The 18600-nt window shown below is 41.5% G+C and overlaps 1 protein-coding gene across 1 annotated transcript in view; it reads left to right on the top strand.

The window, feature by feature from the left end:
• Positions 1-18600, top strand: part of sema5a (sema domain, seven thrombospondin repeats (type 1 and type 1-like), transmembrane domain (TM) and short cytoplasmic domain, (semaphorin) 5A) — a 112514-nt gene that overhangs the window by 57076 nt on the left and 36838 nt on the right. The window contains exons 7-12 of the mRNA XM_054623020.1: positions 1518-1731; positions 3001-3286; positions 5152-5287; positions 10263-10467; positions 13463-13670; positions 15492-15609. Of these exons, the coding sequence (XP_054478995.1) occupies positions 1518-1731; positions 3001-3286; positions 5152-5287; positions 10263-10467; positions 13463-13670; positions 15492-15609 (1167 nt within the window). The remainder of the gene's footprint in view (positions 1-1517; positions 1732-3000; positions 3287-5151; positions 5288-10262; positions 10468-13462; positions 13671-15491; positions 15610-18600) is intronic.

Raw genomic sequence — 18600 nt, 5'->3', positions numbered from 1 at the left:
CAGCTGCTGGGTGCACTATAGAGACGACTTTCACTCCACTTCCTTAAAAATTCAACGGAAGCACTGCAGACTATCTATTTATCACTCCTCCTCTTGTTTTTCTAAATGACCCAATTGACCTAAAAGTAGCTATTCCGACCCGCAGAATGAGCCCGTCAATACAAGGCTTTCATCTCACGCTGGCAGAGCTCAGACAGGGCTGCTCTGTTTTACTCTGGTTTGGGTGGAGCAGAGGTGGCAGGATTTAACGGAACCCTCGATCCAAATCGACCCTCTCCGGGAAATTGGCTAAAGAAGTCTCCCCTGAAACACATGCGTCGAATGGCATCCGGCCTCCTGTGTAGAAGTGTTGTCAACCGATGAATCAGTCAAAAATGTGTGACGAGAGACCTCAGTCGCTGTGAAACTTTCCATGTGCCGTCGTTTGAGGTCCTCTGCAACCATGGAGGAGTCAAAAATGTGGAGGGCCTGATTGATAGAAAAATTATTGCAGATAGAATAACTTTAATTATCATTTGTGGATTTTAAAAACCTGAGATTAGTGCAATCTTTTTACTTAAATGAACTTGGATGGAAGCACAAACCATGAACTAATCCTCGTATACGGTGTTTACTTTTACAGCATAAAATATAATTACATCTTGGATTTAAAAAATGTAATACTTCTTTTTTCGTATTCAAGGCTGAGTCACTGAGCTCTGGCCTGTTTTTTTTTTGTTTTTTTATAACTAGGAACCAGTGCAGTGTGTCAGGGCTAAGCCGAGGTCATGCAGTAAAGTATTTTTAAAAAGCCGGGAGTTGGATTTGGCCTCATATTCACAGGCAAAATGCCAGGAAGAGCATCCCACATCAAGCCTCTTTTGGACTCAGAGAGGCTTTTCAAAGATTTGGTTCAATAATGTTATAAACAGACAAACAGCTGGTTGTCCTGTAGAGACACCAACCACACCAAGAAAACACAGCGGCCCACCAAGGGTAACTTCATAAAAGAGGCCTGTTTTAATAACTGTATTGCTTTCTTGACAGGCGACTTCCTAACATTAGACCTAAGGCAGCTGCTCTGTTTGTGTGTTTTATGCTGCTAATGATTCTAAATGCGTTCTCTGATTATGTTTGCCGCTCCTGAAGGTTTTGCTCATATATATATATCGCTGTGTGTTTTTCGCAGTAGATGTAAACTAAACAAAACATAATGAGAAGGAGTATTTTTGGAGTCTGTCTGCACCATTTGCATATTGGCAGCAACAAAAACATTACCAGACCTCTCCAGTTTGCATTTTAATTTTGCCCTTTTGATACTCCTGATGTCCTACATTTTAATGCAGTTTTTTTTCTGCAAGGATCTTTTATTTAGAAAAAAGGAAGACTTATATCTTATACTTTTTTTATTAACTCAAAGGATACTTCTTTAACAATAACAATAATTTTCTCTGAGTTACTACTTAGAGAAATTGTAAAAGGAGTATCTAGACATCAGTTTTTCCTCTACCTCAACCTCTTCTTTTTCTGTGTTGCAGCTGACAAATTTGACAGAGATTCATGATCAGATCAGCGGGATGGCTCGCTGTCCTTACAACCCCCTCCACAACTCCACTGCCCTCATCACCTCCAGCGGGGAGCTTTACGCTGCCACGGCCATGGACTTCTCTGGACGAGACCCGGCCATCTACCGCAGCCTGGGCGGCCTGCCACCGCTGCGCACCGCCCAGTACAACTCCAAGTGGCTGAACGGTATGGGAACTGCCTAAGTTTTGGGTCCAGATATAGATAGAGATGTTACTTTTTCATGTAAATGTATGTAAACATTGTTAAAAAAAGATGGGCATTTTAAATAGAGAGAAACAATGAAGGAGAAAATTGCTTTTATGCTTTCCCCTGTCAGCTATTGAACATCAGCCCTGCAGCTTGTGGAGATTCAGTGTTTTGCTCAAGGACACTTAAGTATGGTTGATGCTTATCTAACACAGAGTAGGAATCTGTCTCTCTTGGTTTAAAGATTATATTTCTCCTCAAATCACCACTGTGTGGCAAAGTAGTGTAGCGAATGCTGGAAAAGACGATCCTCTCTTTATAATTCTTCTGTTGCATGTTATCAGTAAAAACAATTATTTCTAAAGTTACTAAGCAACTAGAGAATCTTTATATTTACCTCACCCTTTCTTTGAGGAGCATGAAATTGTGAAATTGTCAGAAATCAATATATTTTTCTCTAAAAGTTCAGACGCACTTCAAGCACAAACCTCCTCAGTGCAGATTGGAGAACTCCTTACGGCTTAAGGTGTCCAGCCTACAGACAAGCAGGTCAATCAGTATCTTGTCAGCAAGTGACTTTTATCTGATTCACATTTAAGCTAAATTGAAAAAATAAATTAAAAGCCACCTTCTGGAAAAAGGTTTAATAACAAATTTTATGGCGAATTGATTTTTTTTTTCTCCATCTCCCCCTGCATTGCCCTCCAAAGGTGTAGAGAAGAGGAGGGTTGAAATGAGGAGGAGGGGGGGGGTACACTTTCATTTAAGGGTGAATTAAATCACTGTCAGTGAGAATAAAGTATGCGGTTTGGATCCAATAATGTCATACATAAAGATGAACGCCTTAGCTGTGACAGTGTCGTGGAGGTTGCATGTTTCAGATAGGGTGAAAGCTATTACGCTACACCTGTTTTGGTCATTTCTCATCCTAACCTTTAGGTTTAGGGAGTGAAAAATGAGTTTTCTTATTACAGCACAACGCCATTAATAACATGGCCTGTAGTTATTAATCCTGATCACCTGCTGTTGTGTGGGCCTCACAAACCCTGCAAGTCAATCAGTCATAACACATACCCATTCACTCTCCCACTCACTCTTCCTCCCACCGCCTTAAATATTGTTATTTTCGGTATTTCTTCTTTCTCTCTCTGCACCGCATCTTTCTTTCAAAGTTCTCTTCATTTTGTTTTTCTGTTACTTCTTTCTCCCACTCATTTTTCTCGTCTCTTGCCACCTCTCCTTCAACAGAACCGAACTTCGTCTCCTCCTACGATATCGGCAACTTCACCTACTTCTTCTTCCGGGAAAATGCAGTGGAGCATGACTGTGGCCGGACGGTGTTTTCCCGCGCAGGGCGTGTGTGCAAGAACGACATCGGTGGCCGCTTCCTCCTGGAGGACACGTGGACCACCTTCATGAAGTCCAGGCTGAACTGCTCCCGACCGGGCGAAATACCTTTCAACTACAACGAGCTGCAGGGAACGTTTTACCTGCCTGAGCTGGAGCTGCTCTACGGTATTTTCACGACCAACGTGTGAGTAAAATGAGATTTTACAAAAGTACAATGACCATAACTACCACAAGCACCTTACTCTCTTCATACTGTAGTGACAAAATGTATGACAATAGCATTTACATCCACAATTGACTGATAGCTAAACTTAGACCCCCTTAGTTACTGTTCCTCCACCTTCCTGTTCTCACACAACACATTAAGTTTGCAATAATAATGGTGAGCAAAATTTGTATTAATTAATTTCAGACAGAGATGGACAAAAGAAGCTTCTCCTTTTTAGTCAGTGACCGCCTATATTACTGACTGAACCCAGCAGTTTTTATTAGCTCTAGATGGCTATAATATTAAGCTGTGGTTAGTTACGTGGGCTCCAGTTGCTTTTTCCCAGCTGACTTTTTAAACAAGAACCCTGTCAAATTTGGATTTACTAATTTTATTTAGTTGACGAATTGCTTTACTTTTCCACCTTGAGTGATTTTCACAAATTGTTCTGTATTCCCTGAGTCCTTATAATGGTCCATTTTGTATTGTTATTTGCATAAAATGTATTTGAAAGAAATCCACCCTTTGTAAATAATCAGTTTAAGTCAATTATCAAGTTGTTAGATTCAAATTTGTAAAAGGTTAAGTCCTCCAAAGTTATTTTCCACAGTCACCCCAGTTCCACAAGTATATTTCACAGTCTGTATTATTTGCATTGTAAAGAATGAACCAAAGTGAGATCCAGCTCTCAGCATGGTGATATCAGATGGAAATGGGAACTTTCATCACTATCATCACATTTTCCCTCATTTTTGTTCTTTTTAATGCACCCGCCTCATGTATAATTCACAGTGTTTTTGGCATCACATTGTCAGTTTTGTAAACAAACACACTTTGACTGCCTTAGCTTTGCATGTGACCTTTTTTGTAGCACGCACACTGAGCATATAAAAGTGTGATATGACAGTAAAGTTTTCATGGCCAAGTGCATCATAAATTTAATTTACAGTAGTAATATCCTCCTATCAACACTGATACCAAGGATCGCTCATTCCAGTACCATCTGACATTTAAATCCCATGAAAGAAGCTTATCATCACTTACTGTATTAGAGTGTACATCGTATCATGCACATGGGGGATGTAAGAGATGGGATGCATCCATGGATGAAAAGTATTATTTTCCGTTTTCTCAAACACCATTTCCTCTTTTTGTCTCTCCATCTGTTTGTTTTTTGTTTACTTTCCCAAATTCACAAACAAACACACACACACACACGATTCATTATTACTGTAAAAGCTGAGTAATGTATTCTTTATGGTCAATGCCTTCACATTGCTGAAAAAGAAGTCTTTTGAAGGGTATTGGAAACATTTCCCCCTGCAGGCACAGAGGCTAATGAACAGCCGCATTGGATTCTAATTCACATCGCCCAAGTCTCTCAGTTTAAGTTGAGAGTTAATACTCTCATTCTCTACTCGCTCTTCGGAGAGCAAAGATTGGTACTTGTTGAAAATGACAGCTTAAAAAGTCAAAGCTGTATTTCAGGCCCGAGATCTGTACAGTTAATCAGACAGGCCGAGCGGTTTAATTGTGTCCTGGTGCTGGATTTATGATCCAATAATTACGATCACTTACGCCTACATCGGCGTCTGTCTGTCCGCTGTTTGATTTGTATTGTTGGCCGAGAGCAGTACAAACATACAGAGGTCAGATTATTCACAAATACTGCACCAACAACGTCTGAACAGAGTTTTCCACTTGTGCTATTCTGTCCTTTTTGAAATGTCTTTAATCCAATACTTCCCTCTGTTTCTCCCTCACTCATCCATCCTTCTGTCCATCCTCTCACCCCCCTTTGGTGGGTCTCTCTTCCCTTTTTTTCTCTTCCTGACATTCAGAAACAGCATTGCTGCATCTGCGGTGTGTGCCTTCAATCTCAGTGCCATATCACAGGTGTTCAACGGGCCCTTCAAGTACCAGGAGAACTCCCGGTCAGCATGGCTGCCTTTCCCCAACCCCAACCCGGACTTTCAGGTAACAAAACTGTATATAAGAGCCCTGTTTGTTATTTATTTGAACAGCAGAGATACTCTACAGTTTATCTGGGGCAGCTGGGGGCGGCTGTGGCTCACGAGGTAGAGTGCTCGTCCTGCAACCACAAGGTTGGTGGTTCAAACCCTGCCCTCTACAGTCAACATGCTGAGGTGTCCCTGAGCGGAACACCCAACCCCAAGTTGCTCTTCTTAGCAGCCCACTGCTCCTCCAGGATGGGTTAAATGCAGAGAATTGTAAATGTACCCGCTGTGGGACTAATAAAGGATTGATTATTATTATTATTATAGATTAGAGATATTTCAGTCTGGACCAAGATTTTGGACCGAGCAACAGCCCAGCATTGGCATCACAATAGTCACGCCGCTAGCTTGGCTGAGGCAGTTTGTGAAGTGTGAGTTAAAGTTCAGAGCTAATCATTAAAAATCATTTGTTCCTGCTTGAGGTGATTTAGACCCAAGACACTTCTAAACAAGCCAAATAGTGTGTGTGGCTGGGTGCATGCCTAAGGAAATGTAAGCATGTGATGTGTATGTGTGTTCACCCTGATGAGCCTGCCTCAGATCCCCAACAAGCTCTTCCCCTCATTAATTTCCTCTCTCAGTGAATCATCCCTCTCTCATGGACGGACACATTACGACCGCTTGTTATAACATCCAGTGGTTTTTACAATGCCACAATCGGTCCTTTAAGGTGTTTCATAGCCTCGTTTTGTTAACTGTAGTGCCTTTCTATTAATACACTGTCCTTGTGGCACTTTATGCTTATACTCTGTCCTAAAACTCGGAGGGGCAACCAAGCAGTGCCAGGGCACCACATCCCGGTTTTAGGCGCTGCTCTATACAGATGTTACCGAGGGTATGTTTTATTAACCAAAGTGCCTCTCAGTTGCAGCGGGCTCGGCAGATAGTGAGGGAGCTAATCCACGCAGCTCTCAATGAGGGATTGAATTCCCACTGAGGCCTGGCTGCCAATGTGTGACACACGTTTCCCATCACAGGGCCCTCGATCATGTTTCCGTCAAGCCAGCAGCTGCATGAGCATTCGCGATGGCTGCTATCGAGAAGTCGCACACACACACACACATTATCTATAATGACATGCTCATGCAGAGAAAAGGGGATGAAGTGTTCATGCAGGAAAAAAAGTGCTAGCTCTGGCAGTTTGCTAAGAAAAGTACACACCCATCTGTAACTTACAATGCGTCTCACTGCCGCCATGCGTTCATATATGTACATGTCTGAAATTCACTTACCGTCAACGAAACCAATTTCTTCTATCTGGCGATATATTTATTCTGCTCAGAATACTGTAGGTACATGACCAAGAGGTTTTTATATACCATACTCTTTTATGAGGCTGTTTTCCTCAAGGATAAACCGGGATCAGTTCTTCCGCATCTCTCCATTTAAGCTCGGGCACAATAGCTGCTCCTCACCGCTGGACCGATGCTCACTTTATCTAGGTTTCAGTGACATCTTCATCAAGCATTTGTCAATGTTGGAGGATTAGATTTACGAGCGCAGGATTTATGGCCTGCCCTTTTTTTTTTTTTTTTTTTTTTTTACCAGCCCTTTTTTTTTGCACACACATCATGCATCTTACACCTAAGGGAGACTAGCACCCATAAAGGCCACGGACCAAAAACATATCTACTGACACAAATACGCCCACAAAAATAGATTGCTGCCAAATAGGGATAATTATCACTGGAAACTCATCACTCAACACACACGCACACACAGACACTGGTCATTGATTGAGAGCTTACTTCCCCATCTGTCTGCACAGAAAATCCCCCCATTTATTTGCGGATTGATCCTGCTGGGTTTATTCAGCCTATGAGTCATGTTCGTTGGGCGTTAGGATCTAATACTGTCCCTGTGTTGTATAGGTTTACTGTCACACTGCAATTGCTTACTGTACAAACGCATTCATTGTTAGGCTCCATGTGTAGAAAATATGATGAATGCGGCCCCTTTTATGTGGATGTCCAATCAGTGTTGATGCTAAATGAAGTCAATGGAAGCAATACATTCTTAAGGGTGTGCTATATTGACAGAGTAAACTGATTTCTCCTGCTTGTGGTACCAGCATGCATTGTTTGCAAGCTTCTGCCCAATACGCCTCTACGTGCGTGAGGAGCTGCTTAATTTGTGCACCTGAGTCCCTATGCACACACACTAACATACTACAGTACTGGCCCCGCTCTTGTCCAAATGAGCTACATTACTCTAACAACAACCAGTAGGTGTTTGCACTCTGTGGCTGAGGTTCTGGAGAGTCCCTGCCGGCCATACGATCCCCACTGCAGCCTCAACCTCTCTCCGCTGCAGTTCTTTTTCCGTATACTCTGGCTTGAATTTATATGGCTAAATATCCAAGTCAGGCAAAAAACACTGACAAATATATTCTTGTCCATAACACCCTCTGCATGCATATTGAATCGAACAAGGTAGTTCTGTTTTTGAGCGGCATAGAGCACACCTCTTGGCTAACATGAGAAATCCAAGCTGAAATAGCAGCCTGTAATTTTTATTGGCATCCACCTACGTTACTCTCACGTCATAGGCCGACGCTGGATGGATTAACAGAACAGAACAACAGTTTTTGCAGCTGCAAACTCAACTTCTGGGTCAATACAGCAGGCATTGAGGAACTTATTGAGTACTTATACCATCAACACTGAAATACACATAAAAGGTGCCAAATTGTCCCTTTTAAGTTTGAGTATGAGCCCAATACTGTTGGAAACTGTTGTTGTATTAGATATTTCAAGTGAAGCAAACAAGAGGTGTCAGTTTTGTGTGTTTTACTTTCAACTAAACAGATGATTATTTGTAGCCAGAACTGATCAACATGTTATAATCAGATCCAGGGTGATGGAATTTTTAATTGGCCTAGGATGAATTTTTAGCAAAAAACCCATTTGGCAAAAACATGCTGTAATTCCCCCATATTTCTCAGAGGCACTTATCGTCCTGGCAGAGCACAGAGCGCTGATGACGAGCATGACAGCTGAGTGTTGGATGGGCCCTCAGCCAAATGATTGTTCTGTTCTTCACCTTGACTGTACCGAGGAAATCACCACATCCCAAAATCCGTCTCTCTGTACAATCACAGATGTCATGGACCCTCGCTGGTCACCGCCTTACTCTGTCTCACTGAGGCAGAAATGCAATCATGCAGACACTGAGACATTTTGGGATTCACACACATGCAAGGACAAACCACAGAAGGAAAACTTAGACATATGTTATTATATAGCCCTCAACACACACACACACACACACACACACACACGCGCACACACACACCACACACACACACAACACACATTTTTGCCATAAGCAAGAGGCACACAAGCAGCAAATACACACAGTGTTACATTTCCCTGTCCTTCAGGGCATTAATTTCCCATCTCCTGATGTGGCGAGGGCGCTGATCCGTCGCCCATTCAGGGGAAGCCCGCCATGATTCTCATCCGTCAGCCCACGGAAGGCCAGGGATTGATCTGTATAAAGTGTCCATGCTGTTGCTACCGTAGCCAGTCAAAAGGAACTAATCGCCATCCAAGGTCCAGTCTCAGCTAAGTACAACGAGGCTGCGTACGGTTAGCCTGGAGCAAATTCGTGCAGTGCATCTGCAAGTCTATGTTCAAAACAAAAACAGTACCAGTCATTTGGGTCAGCGTAATTGTGGAGCGTGGCTTATTTTTGTTTTCTCTTCTCGTTATCGTGGAGAAGGCCTATTCTTTGTGGATGGAGCCTCAATCAACAATCCTTCTGACCCCAGCCAGGGACCTCTTTTCATGAGAAGGACATGCATGGTTAGCTTTACTGATCCAGCTCTGCCTCAGCTGGACTGGCTTTGTGCCTCTTTGAGCCCCGTTCTGTTTTTTTTTTAATTAAAAAAGGCACTGCATTCCCAGCCTAAAAAGCATGGGTAGTTTTACTGGAAAGCAACAATGTGCTACAAAATGTATTTATTTGCAGTTCGTTTTTCAGTATACTATTTGCACTACATAGGTCATGATATCACAGTCTGCCTATAATGGCAGTATATTCTGTGTAATACTGGTAATATAAAATATTACCAGTTAATATAAAAAAGCAATATTAAAAAATACCAAATAATAACCACTTAAAGAAATGAACACATTCTATTGTTACAACCTCAAGTATCACAAAAATACAAACTATATGTTTCTTTTTTATAACTCCCATTTGGAGACAGTTCACTTTGAACTCCTTTTAATAAATACAGTCGGGGAAATGTCTTACATATTAAATATTTCACATTATAACCGAATGCTGCGGTACTGATTCTGCTTCAGTAGTAAAACTCTACTGGGACACAGAAAGAGAACTTACAGTCAACAGAGCCTGATAAAACCAAATTATTCGTAACGATGAAATATACCTATTTATATTAGATATTTCCCTGTTACTGGACTGTTTTCTAGGTTTTCTTTTGTTTAAATTATATTGCAGAATTTACTTTTTTTCTGTAATACTATGAATAACAATAATGAAGCTCTTAAGATAAAAACGTTTTAAAGATATCAGCTTATTTTTGGGGTAAAAAAAAGAACAATCAGAGACATTACTATTGGTACCGACAAACTTCACCAGCAATATATATGCATATGAAGAAAAATCTAATAAAAGAGCTAACTAACTGCTCAAACATTCATTCAGTCGTCTTCCATCAGCCGTGGTGTATTGACTACAAAGCCTTGAGGTTGTGAGGACAGCAAACCCTCACAACGAGGCTGCAATCGCCTTTAAAGCCTTATTCATTTAATCATTCAATCCCTCTCTTTTCTAATCTCTGCTGGTACTTCTGGAAGAAAAAAATGAAGCATATTAACGTGGCTTTTCATCCCAAAGAGCTTGGAGCTTGTATTAATGTAGTCCGTTCATCATTCCCTGCTCTGTCTTCCCCACCTCCACAGTGCGGCACCATTGACTCTGGCTCCTACGTGAACCTGACTGAAAGAAACCTGCAGGACGCTCAGAAGTTTTTGCTGATGCATGAGGTGGTCCAACCCGTGGTTCCCGTGCCCTACTTCATGGAGGACAACGTGCGCTTCACTCATGTTGCGGTGGATGTGGTTCAGGGGAAAGACATGCTGTTTCACATCATATACTTGGCTACGGGTGAGTTCTCGGCCCGATGTGTATGCATTGTGTTTAACTTTAAAGACCTTGAGAAAGTATTTGTGTCTTTATACCTTACATATTATTGTCACTTGTTTTATTTATTGGTGTATTTGTTGGGCGCTTGTTACGTCTGTGATTTTGTAACTTCTTAATAATCCTTAAAACATTTGTATCAATCCCCTTCTTAATATGCACAACAGGGTCCTTCATAACCACATAATTTCCTTATTTGGTTATCTCACAATTAAGATTTCTCTAAGTTTGTTTTTATTTCACAGGTTTGATGTGGGGGGTGGGGGATTGATGTCATATACTTCAGGGTACCAATCAGGATCAAGAGATGTGAGTGGAGCAGTAAGGGGTTTCTGCTCCTCGCTCACAGAGCTGTTCATTCACACCTATCCCCCGTTTAACGCCGTTCCAGGCCGCTCCGCTCGATAACGCTCTGCGCTCGACTCAGATTTCACCCGTCTCAACTCAAATTGCTCACCCCTGGCTTCTCAGCTTCCTTTTGAAAAATACTTTGTGAACTCCATTGTAAAGCTTGCAACAGCAGATTTCTGTCAGAAAAAAAGTGTGGCTGTGCCATACACAGATGCATTCTGGGTCGGGCTCTGGCATTCTTTTGGCTTTTTTTAAAATCAGCTCTGTGCTCCATCCAAAATCCTACCTGTGGTGCTCCCCGCTTGTTGGCGCTCCAGTCACTTGCTCTGATCTGGATTCAAACCTACTCAGTCTTGGAGCGGCAAATTAGCACACATTAGCATTTTAGGAGTGATAAACTCTTAATAAGTAATATCTAACACATCTATGTAAATTTACCTTGAATTCTTACTTATATTGGCATGCATATTGATTGTTTTAGAAAGAACACTTTTGAAAAAAATCAAAAATATGTTTTCTGGGGCTTTAAGCCATTTGAAGTTCAGGCATTGCAAATAAAAACAAACTGTAAGAATAATGAAACCAATAGCTCTGTACTTCTGAGGAGGCTTCAAAGCTTTGTCTTCTGACCCAAGTTTGATCACTCTTTCCTTCTATATGTCCTCCATATGCACTGACAGAACACACACATATCACACCACACATCACTCCCATGCAATCCCTCACTAAGAGATCGTAGACACCATGAAACAGCCAACAGCAGAGTGTCAAAGGAAAACAGACGGGTAATTAATAAACCACACGTACAGCTCTCACTTTACCCTTTTACTCGTTTTCCCGCATGGCTACACCTGCTTATCAGTAGACTGTTTGATCATGCCGGTGGGACAATATGTGATGTTAGACTTGGCAAAGTGGTGAAAACACTATCAGCTAGACACCAGATACACACCGGCGTTTGGTGTCTGTGCTGTTTTATGATATAACACACAATATGGATTAAGAGCGGATGTACTGAACAGAATTTGAACGTAGTGACCCACTTCGCTGTGCTAATGTACCATAGCCCCACTGGGAAATGTCAACATGATCTTCCTGTTGTTAGTCAGTGTTATTTTAGGATTTCACACATGCAAGCACACACTCTCTCACACACACACATACACGCACACACACACAACCTGTTCCAGTTCACTGGCTCTATGCTTGGCATCTCCCTCAAAAACTCCCCTCTCATTGTTTGCATGGTGCTGTGATCAATGTAGCGACAGACCAGAGCTGCCCACACTGCAAGTTCCCCAGACACTAACCAGACGCTAATGAAAACATCTGAAACCCTGCCAAGGCCATTGGGTAGCGCACATACTGTACCTAATCACATGCTATTATTAACGCTTAAAAGCACCCTGCTGATTGAGGGCCATTGTGGAAAACCTAATAGCTCCAACTGTGGGTCCAAAGATGTCAAGGTGTAGGGTTATTTTATTCAAACACGTGGCTTGCAGCAAATTTATCCTACCTCGTTATTCAGCCCTCATTAGTAATTTCAGCCCTGCAGCAACTTTTTCTCAAGCAGTTAACATGGACAGATTTCAATTAAATTCCAAAAACTTCCTTTATGGTGCTGGTTTCCAACCAACTGTGAAGCTCTGAGTTGGTGAATGTACATGCCTTGGGAGAAAAAAATTATAATTACTTACTCATTAGGTATCACCCATTGAAAAAGTAATTACATCAACACATGAAGGATTAGAAAGGGAGACAATGTAAGATAAGGAAAGCCTATATTGGCAAAAATATTACTTTTTTAAGCTGGCTCTCCTGGACCGAGACCAAACTGATATCCACCCTCCATTAAATTAGCAAACAGGTCGACTCTCCAATAGTAATACTTGAAATGGTAATCACATTACTTTAACACGTCACTAAGTAATGAGTTACTGTCCTACACTGCTTAGGGCAATACTTAACTTTTACATGCCTTACTTTGAAACTATGTATTAGCAATTCACCCTTCTTTCCTTGGCATTACTGCGCACCTAATTACTTTCCCTCCACCCAGGGGAGTGCATGTATAAGAGATTATGTTTGTTTCTGTTCTCCCTAAAGAAATTGCCCCCAACTTCATCTCAGAGGGCCTACCTTACATAAAATAAAGGTCAGGACTCATTCGCAATGGCATGTGTTTCCACACATTTCTCTCTCAAAATTACAAGGTGTTTTCTTCCCTTGGAATATCCCTTCAAAGAAAAGCCAGAAATCATGTATTCATGCCCCATACAGTACAAGTTCCCTGGTTGAATATACAGCACTGCTTTTTTACAACATAACCAAGCTTGACAAGCCAGCCACCACCAGTCTTTTTGACAGTCTTATTTCAGAACCTCTCTGTTAGGATGATTGTTGTGTGGTTCACACTGAGTTCAAATTGGCCTGTGTGCAATTTTGTTCATCCAAGATGTATTCTTTGTTGTTTTTCCCATATCAAATCCTCTGCTCTTCTTACCCTGCCTCTCCTTTTCTTTCTACTATTTTACCTTTTCTTGTGCAGATAAACAACCGCCTTACTTTTTTGTGACCAAATTCTCTCCCCCCCTTTCTCTTCCAGATTACGGTACTATCAGGAAAGTGCTTTCCCCTCTCAATCAGTCCACGGGGAGCTGCCTGTTAGAGGAGATCGAGTTGTTCCCGCCCAGGAAGAGACAGCCGATCCGAAGCCTGCTGATCCTGCACAGCCGCAGTGAGCTTTATGTGGGTGTGAGAGACCAGGTCATCAAGATCCCGCTTAAGAGATGCAGCTACCACAAGAGCAGAGAGTGAGTACATGCAGTAACCGGCACCATTAATCTCAATGGAAACTTTAAAAAATGTGCAAATGTGTACGGAAAAAAATGTTTTAAAGCTCTCCTTTTCATAAAATGCTCTTTATCTCAGAGGGCCAGGCTTGTGTGTTGGTCAGGGGCCTTTGCTGATATTTAAACCCGTTAAATCAGCTTTTGTCTAAGCCACTGGAGGTGCCCGCGGCTGCCCTCCATCCGTCTGTCTCACTGTCTCCCCCTTGTCGTCATCGAACCGTGCAATTTCTTCCTTGCGTGCACCGTTCTCTTGCAGCTGTGGGTGTGTGTTTAGCAGATATATTGACTTTCTGTCTGTCTGGAAGACGCTCCATCAAGGCATAAATATTGGCGAAGAAAAACCTGAGACAGAGGCCGGAGTGTCGAGACTCACCACAAGATTGGGATCCCATCCATCATTGCACACAGAAAAGGAATCACACCTGCATTCCTTATCTCCCGCACAAGGAGCTGTTATTGAAATACACATAAGAGTTAAGGCTTCATATTACAGCTGTGACTCTGTGACATATGCTGCAGCCTCTATGGCACACTACTTTTTTTCTTTTTAAGAGAGTGTAAGAGTATTGTGAGAGTTAGAAAACAAACAAAACGGATAAAAGAAATAAAACCATGCACTCAAACTGGCAGCTACAGTAATTGGGGAGTTACTGGCTTCATCGCTGATAAGTCTTTGAGGTTTATCTGCTTGAAATAATAGAAGGTTTGGCTGTGTGTGCTATGTGGCTCACTAAAGGGTAGTGTACAATCTGCAAGGCCCCTTAAGGCCCCTTGAAACACAAGTATTATCTTGTTCTTTCTCCCCTTTCATTTTGTGTTGCTGTCGTCACCCCTGATATCCATGTCGACACAGATACGGTCCATAATGCTCAGCTATTCGTTAGCCAACCAGACACTACGTCAGCCACCTTGTTTGTTCGCCAAGCAAGCCGTTTGCCTTTCTGCATTTTCACATGGATGGATGCATATCATCTTGTGCCCTTGCACTCGTGTTTGTGTCTGTGCTCAGTTCATTGTTATGAAACCCACGGACAACTTTAGTTACATTTCACCAGGGGCATGTCGAGCTCCGTCGATGCTTGTGTCTCAGAGATTTGTCATTGTGCTGTCACCCCAGACTCATATTTGCATGAAAAGAGTAACATCAGGCTTTTTTATTGCACTATGTAAACCACCTGAAGCAGATGCGGCAAAGACAGAACCCACTATCTTTGCTACAGTATCCTCACAGTGAATCATTGTTGAGCTGATAAGGTATTTGAGTCAGAAATGTTTGTGTGTGTGTATGCGGGCTCAAAACTATAATCCTGGTGCTTGGCTGCAGATTACCTGAGAAATCAGTCAGCACATTGTGTTAAGACATGATTTTAGGATGCTGATCCAATGTATGCATTGTAGAGCATTGCAAGATGCTTATTAACATTTTTATCCTGCATTTTCTTCTCTCTCTCCTCTTCTCTGTCACTTGAGGAGCTGCTCGCCTCCCTCTCTTTTATGTTAATTTGCCTTGTGCTTACCTTTTTTTTCTACACCTCATCACTTCTCTCTTCGTTCCTGTTTCTCCTTCCCTCTTTTGCCACTCTCTTCCGTCTTATCTCTCCCATGTCATATTCTTCCATCCATTATTTCTCCCACCACTTTATCTACCAGCTTTCTCCATAATCTCCCTGCTTTGTCTCAACCTGATGTTAGATATCATGTCCTGTCACAATGCAGAGCTATCTGTTTTCACATGACTGGTTAATAAAAGCCCATTAAAAGTGAACTTTACTGTCTTTCCAGAGCCTGCGTGGGAGCCAGAGACCCATACTGTGGTTGGGACCTGTTGTTGAAGAAATGCACCACGCTGGAGGAAAGTGTCAGGATGAGCCAATGGGAGCAGAGCATCACAAAATGCCCTGTGAGTATCACTGAGCTGCTGTCTGACATGTACATACAACATTGTAGTTAACTTGCTTGTTACTGACTTTCTTTGCTGTCTTTACTTTGAAACTTTAAAGTTGGTAGAAAACTCAATTATCCTTACTCGGCCTTCATGGTTTCTCCCCCCTCCACATGAATTTAATACTCGCATTCATCGTTGCTCCTCTCCTTTGAAAGCTACAATCTGTTCTGTATTCTTTCCATACCTCCACTTACACGCTACATTCCCTAAAAAACAGCCTGAGAAACATGTCCTCACTAAAGAAAGGGCATCTTGGGACTGAACAACTCCACTTTAAGGAAACAGAGTGTACCCCAGGAGTGATCCAGAGCGCCGCCTCAATCATTCACCTCTGACTGCTTGTTCATTAGCAAAACAGCTCTTCCATTTATTTTAACATGCACCAAATTTTGGAGCAGCATTAGGGGGTGGGCAGCTCTGCTCCCTTTCAGACATAATTTTAAAGCCAGTCACAGCAGAGAGTGCTGAGTGCCACCGTGCCCTTTTATGTGGCTTCATGTTCAGAAGAATATTTGGCAGTCAAGCCACTGAGCAGCACCCAGTGGCATCTGTCAGCAGAGCTCTGGCAGAAACACTGCATTCTCATATGCATTCAGATATATAAATGGACACACACAAGTTTACATGCATATGCGCATAGACAGACACACATTTTGCAGAGTCACTACTGGTTGCAGCTCAAAAAAATGATTCTTATGTCACAGGCTAAGGCTGCCTCAGCCAATCAGAGTATTTCTGTAGTCATTACTACATCAAAAATATTCATACTTTCATCTAAGCTTTCTCAACCTGTTAAACATTTATTTTAAATGCTTATTTGCTCTCTTGCCAAAAGCTAGATGAGATAGATACCACTCTCTTGTCTGTATGATAAATATGAAGCTGGAGCAAGGAGACGGTAGCTTGGCTTAGCTTAAAGACTGGAAACTGTGGGGAAACTCATCTATCCAAAGATTAAGAAATCTGCGTACTAGCACTTATGCTATTAGCTATTAGCTCAATTATTAACAGCTTCCTAGTATCTGCGTTTCCAATAAAACTGTCATTTTGACACAGTTTTTGTACAAACTAAACAGGTCATATATTAAGCAATGTGTTAATTGAGCTCTACAGGTGATGGGAGATGTTTCCCAGTCTTTATGCTTAGCTGTTTGACTGATAGCTAGCTAAACTATTACTTTAAATGCAGGCTTTGATTAAAGATAATGTCCATGTTTTCAGAAGCAGTGTAGCCCATCAATCCCTTAGTTTTGATGTATTTTCATTTGGCCACATACCACTGCCCACACTAGGAATGGAATATGTATTTACCCACTTAAACCTCGGTCTAAGCAGATCCAATCCATTTAGAGTGAGCATGAATTAACATTGGCGGTAATCACTTTGTATTCTGACAGTGATAAATGGCTTTACAATAGGGCTTGTGAAGCAAAACCAGAATGGGAAAATTCTTTACCCGCAACTTTTTCGATTGCCAAGACGTGAAAACTGACAAACAAGAAATTGTCTTTCATCACAGTTAGTGTTTCACTCCCTATGAGTCCATTAACAGTTTTGAAAACACCTAAACTGGCTGAATGTCTGCTCTGTTACTTTCTCCTGCAAAGAGGAAGTGTTGAGCTGGAGGCCAGTCAACGTTTTTCACACAAACACACGCGTTGTGTAGGCAGAGACAGGAGATATGCTTTACCAACTTATTCACAAACGCCATCTGGCATCACAGATTCACATCTATATGGAAACAAGTAGAAATCAGTTTCTTGGTCATTTTAGGAAAGGTACAAGTCTTAGTCGCTTTTCTGTATGTTTCCACTCAAGTAAAATAGAAATGTCTACTCAATAAATGTTTTTTTAAGGAATCCACTAAAAATACATTTTAACCAAACCCCACTCTAAAAAAACATTATGCAACAGTATTATTTAGAATAAGAAATAGACAGCTGTTATAATTTCAGCCTGTGAAAAAGAAATTACTTTTACTCTTACAAGCCACATAAAACATGAGTGCTTTTCATCATCATTCAGAATTGATTCATCATCCTTTTTCTGGCACCCTTTCATTTCTGTTTTCCCATTTTAAAGAAATGAATTACACATGTTCTTTTCACACCAGTAAAAATAATTATTTATATATTTTTTTTATTTATTTTTAGGGACAAATAAAACCTAGATAAAGACACATGTACCATAACATTTATAGTCTCGGTTGTAAATGATTGGTAAAAGATTTTGTCTGTCTTTTGCTAGTTGCTTGCTTTCTAGGCAGTCCATTGATGCAAATGTTGTCTGTATAAGCCAAGCATCCCTCATTTAGGCACACGGCAGAGTTCAATTACCAAAAAGAGCATAGGGCAGACATTATTTCTGCTTCTGCCAAAGCAGCTGATGATCATGCTCTCTCTTCTACCCGTTTGAAATTGTTCTTTGCATTTTTAAATCACCCTGAAATGTATCGGCGACATGGCTCATATCATCTGCAGCTCTGAATCTCACATCGCTGCGTTTTTGTATTTAGCTCGTGTGCCCAGGACATCACTCGTAATTCATAGCTCCTGTAATATCTGAGCCTTCCTGTTTCATTCTGTTTTGCTTCAGATATCTATTTATGCTGCCACTTTTATTTCCTCATATTTCTTTCCTCTGAATGTGGCTATTCACAGCTTTCATTTGCCTCTCTGAATCTCCCTTTTGCTATTTTGGAATATCATCTCATCCTGAGACAATTTGTATATAGCTTCCTCATCTTTTCAGCACATTTTGTCCATATAACTGCACAATTTTGAATGTGCTGTCGTTGATGTCATGCAGTTATTTTTGCATCTATTTGAGGAAAATTGATTTCTGTTTGCATCCACACTAGCTGTCGGCTGCGTCTCCCAGAGCAATACATTCCTGAGAGCATCAGTCTAATACAATGACCAGTTTCTGAGAAAAGCCATTACTCTC

The sequence above is a fragment of the Anoplopoma fimbria genome, chromosome 21 (assembly GCF_027596085.1).
Source record: "Anoplopoma fimbria isolate UVic2021 breed Golden Eagle Sablefish chromosome 21, Afim_UVic_2022, whole genome shotgun sequence".
Lineage (NCBI taxonomy): Eukaryota > Metazoa > Chordata > Actinopteri > Perciformes > Anoplopomatidae > Anoplopoma > Anoplopoma fimbria.
This window is presented reverse-complemented; position numbering and strand designations above follow the sequence as displayed.